This window comes from Leuciscus leuciscus, assembly GCF_965113295.1.
Source record: "Leuciscus leuciscus genome assembly, chromosome: 21".
NCBI classification, from domain to species: domain Eukaryota; kingdom Metazoa; phylum Chordata; class Actinopteri; order Cypriniformes; family Leuciscidae; genus Leuciscus; species Leuciscus leuciscus.
The window spans coordinates 37,158,206-37,170,705 of record NC_138745.1 but is presented as its reverse complement, the minus strand read 5'-3'; the positions used below and the strand labels follow the sequence as shown (position 1 = coordinate 37,170,705).

Below are 12,500 nucleotides of genomic sequence, written 5' to 3'. Positions count from 1 at the left end.
ACACAAAAAATAGGAGAAGAAACTCAAGGTAAAGCAAGGCAGTAAAGTACATACAGTAAGAGATAGTCTACTAAATAAATGCTTTTTTTAACATTTAAAGCAAGAAAAATTAAACATACAATAAATTAATACAAATAAATAGAAATAAATAACATGGGATTTAAAAAAAAAACTGTCATCTTCAAGAAATCAGGAGGTAAGTTATAATGAAACCATAATTGTTTTGAGCATCAGCGCAGTTTAAAATGTTTGGTTTTCGTATTAACTTACTTTTATTTATTGCAAAGTTTTATATCCATACATGTAATTATACAAAGAGTAAACCCCGCTTTGACATCTCCAAACAAGAACTGAAGTTGTACTTAAATACAATATCTGTAAATAAGAAAGCTATAAAAACATCTAGAATTTGTACCATGTTTAATATTCTTTCATAATATGCTTTTCATTTTTTGTGCCCCCACTTTTTTCTTTTCTTTCTCTTGGTAAATAATTTTCAATAGATAAATCAGGCTTCTTTATATTATTTTTCTTGTTAACTATTGATCTATAACTTGTTTTTTGTCTGAAAGTTTGTCTGTTTTTGTATCTTGTATCAACAACAAAAAAGCTTTCAAATGTTTTTCATTTGATGGTGATAAAAATCTTTTGTTTATATTTGATTTAATTATTATGTCTTGTTTTTATATTCATAAAGTCAAATGGAATGAAAAAAGGCCAAATTTTGAAAAATTTAAAAGTGATATTAGAATATATTAACAAACAATATCCAAATGTAAAAACTTAAAAGCAAGGAAAACTACACAGCTGTTTAAATAGGTACATGTTTTTTTCTCTAAAATGACTTTCTTTTTTCCCCTTTTGTTTACCCCTGACATGTATGATTAATAATGTACTCCTGTATGCAAATTATGTTTTGTTCTTATTAAAATGCATTAAATAAAATTAAAATAAAAGACTGTTAGCTTTCATGTTTTAATAATAATTTGAATCCCCAGTTCACCCAGAGTTTACCTTGTGAACATGGTAATTTTGTGGTGAGTAAATATCATATTCACACATGTTAGGCAAGTTAAAAGTGCCTTACGAAGTTCCCCGTCTTCCGTTTTAATAAATAACTTAATTAATGAATTAAATAAATAATAAAAAATGAGTGGCCCAGATCTTGTTGCTAATTTGTCAGGTATGATGGATCTAAATCGATCTAAATAATGATTTATAATGTTTCGCTAGACAGAGGACTTTAATTATGGAGTTCAGCGCGAAAGACGCACGTGTTACTTTTCTCCGTGCTCTTCAGGATGAACCAATCACAGCCGTCTGTAATTATTGCTTTGCACTTATTGGATACTGCGCTTTAAGTAATCATTCGATAGACACTGCTGCCCCCGATTACTCGATATCTGTGCTATTCACTGATATTACTAGACTTAAACTATTATACTTTATAGTCCACAAATGTCTCCAGTAACTGAGCTAGAAAGCGGCTGAAGGGAGGAGTGCGCTTTCTGAGCCTCAGCGCCCCCTGGAGGAAGAGCCCGGGGCTTGCCAACATTGAGCGCATGCGCACTGAGTGCTGGATCATCAGGAGACCCGATGCCTGTCTCTGCTGCTAAACGCATTTTTAGAATGTATTATTATTATATAGCATTTATTATTATGTCAAGCAAATATAATATGGTTATTCAATTGAATATTAGGCCTATTAAATCACTCAACTGCTCCGTATTTTTAAATCATTATTATTTGTTTACTTTTTTTCTACAGTTACAAACATCCTCCACCAGAGGGCGACAAAATACAGATGAAACTCCCGCAAGAAAAAATAAAAAAATGCAAAAATAATTTTCATGAAGAAAACTCCCTATCTAATCCATCTCTGACCTCGAAGTGTCTGTTGTTTATCATTTCTGCACTGTAATAAACATCATGTTTTTACATTTAGCGCAAAAACAGGGCAGAAGAGCTGAAACACACACGATGAGAGGAAGATCAGTATCAGTTTCCTCTGACTGATGTTCATCAGTGTGTGTGTGTGTGTGTGTGTGTGTGTGTGTGTGTGTGTGTGTGTGTGTGTGTGTGTGTGTGTGTGTGTGTGGGACTGTTATCGCCTGCTAATTGAAACCAATCGTGATCAATGGCGCCTAACGACTCTGATAAGACGACTGGACTTTTCAAATTGACTGTAAATGTGGAAATATGTGACGAATAAGAAGTGTCCCTCAGAGAAGAGGAGAAGCTGGAGATGATCGATGCGGTTATCAGATCACCAGGCGTGTGGAGGTCATGCTGTTCCTGTACAGTGTGAATGTGAATGTTGTTTCTCGGCCTGTGATCTGACGAGGCGCCGAGCCTGTGACAGCAGATCAATCCACAGCAATGATTGGCGAAGATCAAATATTAGCTGTTCCCAGATCAGCCTTTCATGCACGATAAGTGATATTAGTCCGGTTTATGAGCCCTGTAAAGAGCTTCAATCAGTCAGTGAGTGGATCAATGAAAACTGCATTTCATTCGTATATCGAAGCCTATTCACTGCGTGTGTGTTCCTATTGTCACTGTATCGTCTGATTATAATCGACTAAACTGGGAGATCTTACGAGAAAAGACGACATTACTGAACGTTTCCTGTGGATTTATCAACATGCTTTGATTAGATATACTTTATTTATTCAGTTGTTGCAGTGAATGTTTCTCATGGGTTTATTTTCTGTTTTCTGACACAAACATTATAGTTTTGAATTTGTATATGTATTATTGTCTCCCTCATTTGCACATGCACGGAAAAGTAGGATACCAATAAATGCATGCATAAATAAATCTGGAAATCAGTTCATATGAAAATAAATAAAGGCATAAATAATAAATAAAACTAAGAAAAATAACTGTAAAAATAAATACAAAGATAACGTATTTCAAATTAATTATTTGTTTAATGAAGTCATTTATTCCTGAATTTGAATATTTATTATCGCCTGCCTCATGTGCACACGGAAAAGTACCAATAAATGAATGTATAAATAAATCTGGAAATCAATACATATACAAATAAATGAACGCAAAAATAAAAGTAAGAAAAATAAATGTTAAAATAAACACAAAGTGAATTATTGAAAAAATTTATTATTTGTTTTAAAAAGCCATTTATTCCTGTATTTATGTATTTTATTTCTGCAGATTTGGTCCTCCGTATATTAAACACATCTTGACAAATATGAGATTATATTCTGTTTTATTATTAGCCATACATTTATCGTTAAAGTTTTGTGATTTTATTTAATTAATCCACTAATTTGCATGAAATAGCCTAAAAAACAATGCCTTTCACAAACATCTTTGTTTTATTCAATTTTATTTGACTATAATTAAAATACTTTTTATGCATTTTCAAAATTACATCTCGATTTTCTTCATCATCACTGATTACATTAAAATAGTGAACTGACCTTCGTATCAGGCTGTGACTGAAACCACTTTTGATTTAATGTAAAACTTCAACTTCTGTTTTTAATGGGTTAATTTGTTACAGTGTATCAACAATTTGAGAAAAAACACTTTCCCTTTTTCATTACACTCTGAATCCTTCATATAATGAACATAATGCTATTCAGTTATGAGGCTTTTGCTTTAGTTTATGAGACTTAAACGAAAATGTTCGTGTGAATAATTCTTCATGCTTGTACTAGTAATTTGATGAATCTAACCCTAACGCGTTTCAGTGTGTGTGAAAACACATGTGTGTCATAACGAATATAATCCTTCATGTGGAGCTGATGAGAAAATGTTCTGAGAGTGAAAGCAGATATTTATGTAACACTTTATTTTACACGTTACATGTAGTTACTATAGTAATAACTATACATTATGCATGATTAACTAACCCTATAATCCGAACCCTAACCTTATAGTAAGTACATGTAGTTAATTAATTAATATTACTCAGTACTTTAATGCATAATTACACCGTAACAATGACACCTTAAGATAAAGTGTAACTGATTTTTAATATGTAATCTGATTCCGTTACTTGTAACGCGTTACAACAATCTGTGTGAAAGCGTGTCATAACAAGCTAAATCCTTCATGTGGGCTTAATGAATTGGTATTGAGATATGAGGCTTTGTGTGACTTCAATAAAAATGTTCTATTCTTCATGAATTCAGTTTCCAGGTGCATCCTGACTTTCCCCATTCTTCTCATTCTTCTCGGAGAGCCAATCAGAGCTCGCGTACCTGCAGGAAGTTTGACCCGTTACTCTCCTCCCTCGCGAGACATCATCACCTCCCTCGCCAGTGACCACAGTCACTCAGAACACATGGAAGCAGGAGCAGAAGTGCACGCGCACTGACACCAGCCCACCGAGAGCACACCATGCAGTTCCAGCACTCGCACGCGCACCTTTACGCGCCGACGCCCGCGCCGCCCGTCCACCCGACGCCCTTTTACATCGAGGACATTCTGGGCCGGAACGCGTGCGCGTCAGCCCAACTCGCGCCGACGCCGACTCTGCCGTCCCCGAACTCGTGCTTCACCAGCCTGACCCCGTCTTACCGGACCCCGATCTACGAGCCCACGCCGATACACCCGGTCCTGACGCAGCACGCGCTCGCGGCGACCTACGCGTCCATCTACCCGTTCCAACGCTCCGTCGGAGACTTTACGCACGCGCTGATCCGACACGACCAGCTGGGTGAGACTGCAATCCTTTCTGTCATGTGTTGCTAATGCTGGGAATGTGTTAATCGATAATATCATGCGCTGTAACATATTGAGGATAAACAACAAAACCAACGCTCAAAAAAAAAAAAAAAAAAGGCTCGTTATAGTGGCATCCATGCAACCACTAAAAGCTTCTTTAGATCATTAAGATGTTCCTCACATTGAACTGATCACTGAAAGACTCTTTGGAATGACACTTTTATTTTACTTGGAAATTTAACTTTAATTTGATTGGGCAAATTTTTTTATATTTTTTTACCGTGTAACAATTTGAGTAAAAACACTTTCTCTTTGTCATAGCGAACTCAGTCCTTCAAATAATGGCCTTATGAGGCTTTTGCTTTAGTTTATGTTGGTTAAAAGAAAATGTGAGAAAAGTGAAAGCTTCAAAAGTAGTAGGCTAATCTGATTCCGTTACTTGTAACGCGTTACCGTGAAAATATCTTATTTGTATCATAAGCTAAATCCTTCCTGTGGGCCTAATGGAACTGTAGTATATTATGAGGATTTTTTGTTGAGGTTTAGTTTATGTTGGTTAAAAGAAAATGTTCTGAGAGTGAAAGCAGATATTTAAATAAGTAATCCGATTCCGTAACTCCTTCCCGCATTGCAAAAAAATTAATAATAATGCATAACAAGCTAAATCCTTCATGTGGTTTTAAGGATATTGTATCAAATTATGATGCTTTGTGTGACTTTAAATGTTTTGAGAGTGAATAATTCTTCAATATAATTAGTAATCTGATTACTTTACTTGTAACGCATTCTGTGCGGAAAAAAATAAATCATAAAAAAAAAAAAAGAAAAAAAAAAAGAAGAAGAACCTTTAACATCCATAGAACCATTAAAGATGGAAAAAGATTCTTTGGATATAGTTAAAATGTTCCTCACACTGAAATGGAACCAGAAATGTTTGAAACCTTTATTTTTAAGAGTGTTTTGACACGGTTTTGCGGCTTAAACGCCCAAACCAGCTCGGGTGAGTTCTCGGGTAACAACAACAATATGCTGTGCTTAATTCCCTGGCTATAAAATTGTGAAATTGCCTAAAAATCGGTGTTGTTTGGATCAAGAAAGCTCGGATACATGAGGTCTGTTTACCAACAGCTCGTGTGGTTAATAATATCAACCAGACTGACCCGAAGAGGAAGCTCTTCTTGATTTCGAAACTGCAGTTCAAAGCGCATTACTGTGACCCTGATCCTACACATCAACTCGAACACGGGGGAATCATGAATTAAGCTCGTGTGTGTGTGTGTGTGTGTGTGTGTGTGTGTGTGTGTGTGTGTGTGTGTGTGTGTGTGTGTGTGTGTGTGTGTGAGGAAGACTCCTCAGACGATGATGATGAGGAGGAGGAGGAGGAGGAGGAGGAGGTTAAACTGCCTGTGTTCAGCAAACCCTGACCCTTTCCGTTCGCTCCGGAAACCTTGAGTTCTCGATAGGACTGAATGTGTTTCAGAAGCTGTGAGATGTTTTCCTGGAGCAGGACTCGTGCGCGCTGCTGATTATTTTATCCACATCCTCAATACACACATATTCAGGAAACACTCGACTTCTGATAGCCGGGATCCGTTTTTTACAGATTGTTCGTTTCCTTTCAATGGGCTGAACCCTTTTAACAGCTAAAACAACTCAAAACACGGAACTCGAGTAAAAAAACACTTCAGAGCGTTTCCAACCGAAACACAAATCAGAGATCTGCTCATCAGAGTCGGGCTAGTGAAGATAGGGGTTATTCATATAGCCGTTAAACGTGTTGATCTGCTAAATATAGGCTAAATATAAAATCACAATTCTGTTTCAGTTCATTACACTCTTTTATCACTTCAAAAAATGTTATCACTGGTCAATAAAATAGTTTTATGAATTTCGAGAAGCTTATTATCGAGTAGAAGCTTTTACCAAAACAAAAGCCTAAAAAAATCATAGAATTTTCATTAATGCAAATATGATTTTATTAATAGTCTATATAAACATGTTTAACACGGGTATGTATATCTGCAGAGTAGGCCTATGCTTTAAATACAATTATATTGGCTTTATATATATATATATATATATATATATATATATATATATATATATATATATATATATATATATATATTCAAACAGAAATTAGTTCGGCTATATATACATAAATAATATATATTGTATCAAGCAAATTATTTTATTACATTAATAAAAAGTATTATATTTTATAGATCAGTACAAACCCCTTTTTTAAAATACATGTATATATTTATATGTAATATATATCTTGAATTGATGCCTAAAGTAAAACAAAAATAACGAAGCAGTGTTTTATCGCATCTATCACTTTGAATTTAATTACTGATCAAGAAAATAGTTTTAAGAATTTAGAGAAGCTTAAAAAATGAGTCATAATGACAGAAATATTGTAAGTTTAAATAGATTTAAAAAAAGAAAAAGATGTTGCTACATTGAATCATTTTTAAACTGTAAAGGTGTTAGCGCGCGCGTTCTGAACGGGATGAATCTGGGTATCCTGTGTGTGTGTGTGTGTGTGTGTGTGTGTGTGTGTGTGTGTGTGTGTGTGTGTGTGTGTGTGTGTGTGTGTGTGTGTGAGAAGATTATTGGACGGATGTTCAGATTAACCAACAGGAAACACATTGGCGGATATTTTGCCATAGTCTTTCTGCTCATAAACTCGAGCTTTCAACGGATGTTCAGGCTGTCAGACAGAGATTCCGAGCAGATACTGAGCGTGTGTGTGTGTGTGTGTGTGTGTGTGTAGGGAAGCCCCTGCTGTGGACACCCTTCATCCAGAGGCCCCTCCACAAGAGGAAAGGCGGACAGGTTCGGTTCTCCAACGACCAGACCATCGAGCTGGAGAAGAAGTTCGAGACCCAGAAGTATCTGTCTCCTCCCGAGAGGAAGAGACTCGCGAAGATGCTGCAGCTCAGCGAGAGACAGGCGAGTCCACCTTCATCATCATCATCATCATCTCCATCTCCATCTTCATCTCCACCTTCATCTTCACCTCCATCTTCATCTTCATCTTCATCTCCACCTTCATCTTCATCTTCACCTCCATCTCCACCTTCATCTCCACCTTCATCTTCATCTCCACCTTCACCTTCATCTTCATCTCCACCTTCATCTTCATCTCCACCTTCATCTCCACCTTCATCTTCATCGAGCGTTTCTCTGATCTCCGCTTTCATAACTTCATCTTTTACAGGTTAAGACCTGGTTCCAGAACCGGCGGGCGAAATGGCGGAGACTGAAACAGGTGAGAATCATAATAATAATACTAATTAATATGTGTTATTACGATGTTCCTAAAATCTAAATAATAATAAAACAAACCAAGCAAAAAACGCGACCGGGAAAAAAATACAGTAGCCTATAATGGGTTTCCCACTTTTCTAATATTAATGACAGTCTCCTGTTTTATTATTGCAGCAAGCCTTATTAATTTTTCTTGTATTATTGTAGCCTACATTTTCCCATATCCTAAGTGCTGTTATTCATTATAGCCATAATTCGTTTTGGTAGTTTTCATTGCTTGTGTAGAGATTTACACATAAATAAAACGAATCTCAAAAATATTTTAAACGGTACAAAAATAATAATCTACTCGTCAAATAGGCCTAGCACACTTAAAATATATTATTTTATTGTTGTAATAGCCTACTAAATCATTGCCTATGTGTCATCTAATGTTCCTAAAAGATAATTTAGTAATAGACTAGAATTTCTGTCTGTTCGTTTAAATAAATAAAAAAACAACCATAATAACCAAAACAAGGAATAAAAATAAAACGAAACTCAAAAATATTTTAGACGGTGTAAAAAAAAGAAAAGAAAAAAGATCTACTCGTCAAATACCTTAAAATATATTATTTTATTGTTGTAATAAATCCTATGCCTATTAATTTAGTAATAGGCTAATAGAATTTCTGGCTGTTCGTTTCAATAATAAATAATAAAATAATAATAACCAAAACAATGGATAAAAATGAAACGAACTCAAAAATATTTTAGACGGTAAAACAATTACACGTCAAATACTTATTAGATAGATATTATTGTATTGTTGTAAAAGCCTAATCCTGTGTTATATCTAATGTTCCTAAATCATCATTAGTTTTAAAAACAACCAAAACAAGGAATAATAAATAAAACGAAACGAAACTTTTAAACGGTAAAATAATTCTACGATAAAACTGTTTTCTTATTTCCCATTTATTTATAATTAGACCTATTTTATAATTGTAATTAAAATTATTATCTTGTTTCCTATATATTTACAATAAAAATAATAATTTATTTATAATGAACAATTAATGTCTAAAATGTTTTCTTACTTCTTATTTATTTATAATTATTTACATATTTATAGTTATATAGGCTAATCCTAATTATGTATCTTGTTTCCTATATAGGCTGTTAAAAAAAAAATGTAATTCATATTTAATCAACAAATAGCCTACTATATAAAATGTTTTCTTATTTAATATTTATTTCTAATTACTTTATCATTATAATTATGTCTTATTTCCTAGCCTATATTTACTAAAATATTTATAATTCATATTTAATTAACTATGAATCTAAAATGTTTTCTTATTGCCTATTTATTTATAATTATAATTATTTAATTTCCTATATATTTCCTAAAAATATATATAATGAATATGTAATTAACAATTAATCTCTAGAAAAAAAGACGTAAATTAAATTGACGTATAAAAGGCTCAAAAAAGAATCCAAAGCTCATTGTGTGTGTGTGTGTGTGTGTGTGTGTGTGTGTGTGTGTGTGTGTGTGTGTGTGTGTGTGTGTGTGTGTGTGTGTGTGTGTGTGTGTGTGTGTGTGTGTGTGTGTGTGTGTGTGTGTGTGTGTGTGTGTGTGTGCGTGTGCGTGTGCGTGTGTGTGTGTGCGAACAGGAGAATCCCGCGAGCGGCAGGAGAGACGCGGAGGACTCGGGCGAGCGCAGAAACTCCGACAGATCGAGTCCCGACGCGACGCGCGACTCTGACGCGTCCGATGACTCTGATCAGGAGCTGCTGGACATCGAAGAGGACTCGATCAGCTCCATAAACCCTCCGTTATGAGTCCCTGAGCGGCGCGCACTGTAAATACTGTATCATACTGTACATTTGTAGCGGCAGCATTAACTTAATGGATGTGTAGATTCTGATCTGAAGGTCACGTGATGACACGTGACCTGTGTTGTGGTGGGTGTAAATATTCTGTGTTATTCAATAAACCATATTTTGGGGACAACGTGTCTGTCTGCTATTATATTTCTATTTCCACATTCAAACTTGAACAGATAAAGGAGTGACAAACAATGAAATGGTTTCAAAGTGCATCATTAATGCGGCGAGTGATGTCGTTTCCTTTATCTGATGCGAACACAATAGAGCCATGATAAATGATCACTTGTGTTATTAGTTTTATCAGTGTTATTAGTGTTTTATCTGTTCATTCACAATCCTCCTGATAGAGTCATCATGTCGCAGATTATCTGTTAGTCATTAAAATCAATTAAACTCGATCACTTCCCGAAAGACAGAAGAGCTGAGATCCAGGAGTCTGTGATCAGCCCTGCAGTTTCTGTCGACAAGACAAACAGCCTCGAGTTTGTGCTAATCATGGGGTTAATGATTGGAAAACTGCGATGAATCACTGTCTGTGTGTGTGTGTGTGTGTGTGTGTGTGTGTGTGTGTGTGTGTGTGTGTGTGTGTGTGAGAGAGAGAGAGAGAGAGAGAGAGAGAGAGAGTTCAACAGCCTCGAGAGAGAGTGATCCTGATCCAAAACCAACAGCCTGATCATCGATTGCTCCTGAATTGAGAAATGCTTCACAAATCCTGGTCGTGAAAAACATCATGTTCTGCAGAGCAAACACCATCAGCTCAAACATCAGCTCTACATCAGCTCTACATCAGCTCAGGCGTTTCTTCTCTTTCGTTAAACTGGAAAAAGAAACAATTTTCACTCAGAAATTGCTAGTAAATCTCACAAACAATTACAGCGAAAATGCAAGTTACACATTGAATTAAACGTGATAGTTTGAAAATATAAATCTGAATAATCTTATAAATTAAATCTTAATTAAATCGTATAAATATGCAGGCCTAAACACACACACACACACACACACACACACACACACACACACACACACACACACACACACACACACACACACACACACACACACACATATGTAAGGAATAATTGACGACAGGCCGTTGAATTATTAGAAACATAATGCACACCCGAGGTGGTAATGCGGTCACGACGCGAAGAGGAGTGGGGAGTGAGTGGCCGTTACACCTCGGGTGTGCATTATTTTTCTAATAATTCAACGGCCTGAAGTCAATTATTCCGCTTATACTACAGTTACCACACCTCGAAACATTGTTCAGATTATGTATTTCAAGACGTTTGTAAAGTTTTTGTCATTAAAATGCCCTTGTATGTAGGACTCATTTCTTACGCATCTAATCCCATGCCTCCGTTGCTAATTCCAAAACGTCATTTTAGAGTTAGGGTTAGGGTTAGGGTTGATAGCAGACTAATGCTGAGTTAGGGTTAGGGTTAGGTTAGGGTTAGGGTTAGTAACGGAGGTTTGAGCCGCTGATAGCAGACTAATGCTGGGACACACGACTCGCTGACACATTCTCTGACTGGTTTCATCGACATGATCGACTGTAGAAGATTTTAAACACCGACTTTGAACACAGACTGAACGCGCTGAACACGTGTTTGGACATGATCAGTCATAAGTATCAAATTACATTCATTATGCAGTTATTAGAGAGAGATGTTGCAATAATGAGACAGAAAAGCATGTGCGTCAATATTATTATTTATTTATTAATTCAATTCGTTTTAATTAATTCGTTCATTCTTTTTTTTCCATTATTGACAGATGACAGTAGACTATAGCCAAATAAATGAAACACAAAGCCCTTTTAACAAGTAGGCCTATCAATAATTATGTATTTGTTATATTATCTGCAATAAAAATCCGTGCTGCAGGACTATCCATTTATTTAGCCAATATTCAGTTTAATTTTCTATTGATTAGGCTATAGATAGGACTATATACTTTATTTATAAAAATTAAACTGCATGTTTCTATTGATGCTAGACATTGAAAATTGCAGATCAAGCGCACGGGGCGAAATGCTCTTTCTTGTTATGAATTGTATCCTATTTTCCGTTATTACAGTTGACTACGCGAAGTGATATGGAGCTGTAATGCGGTCGAGACCTGCCTGGAACTACTTTAGCCGTGCGTTTCCCTGAAAATAATGCACACCTTAGAACGTTCGTCAACCAATCAGATTCAAGCATTCAACGGCCCTGTAGTATAAAGCCATTTATTAGCCATAATAAGCGGGATAATGTATCGCGAGGCGGTTATAGCGAATAACAACCCCTTCAGGCTCCGCTTCGCGTCGGGTCCCGTTCAGCCTGTCGGGGGTGTGTTCGCTATAACCAGCACCTTACATTATCCCTTACATCATTATTTTTATTTATTTAATTGTATTATTTGTTTTTGTCTCCACATACAAATAAAAAATCAAATAAAAATGCAATTAATTTATGATAAATGTATATATATATATATAAAGAGAGAGAGAGAGAGAGAGAGAGCGAGAGAGAGAGAGAGAGAGAGAGAGAGAGAGAGAGAGAGAGAGAGAGAGAGAGAGATGGAAGATTTTGTTTGTTTTTCTGTTTTTTATATACATGATTTCTGCGTTATAATCCTTTTTATTTTATTTATTCATCTTTATT

The 12,500-nt window shown here is 35.6% G+C and overlaps 1 protein-coding gene and 1 long non-coding RNA gene across 2 annotated transcripts in view; both read left to right on the top strand.

Annotated features, from left to right (window-relative positions):
* LOC309485581 overlaps window positions 1-12,500 on the top strand; it is a 109,947-nt gene that overhangs the window by 33,736 nt on the left and 63,711 nt on the right. The window lies entirely within an intron of this gene.
* hhex (hematopoietically expressed homeobox) lies at window positions 4,285-9,973 on the top strand. Its single transcript, XM_082151324.1, has 4 exons — window positions 4,285-4,690; window positions 7,478-7,656; window positions 7,925-7,975; window positions 9,634-9,973. The coding sequence occupies exons 1-4, from the start codon at window positions 4,372-4,374 to the stop codon at window positions 9,799-9,801; spliced, it is 717 nt and encodes a 238-aa protein (XP_082007450.1). The 5' UTR covers window positions 4,285-4,371; the 3' UTR covers window positions 9,802-9,973.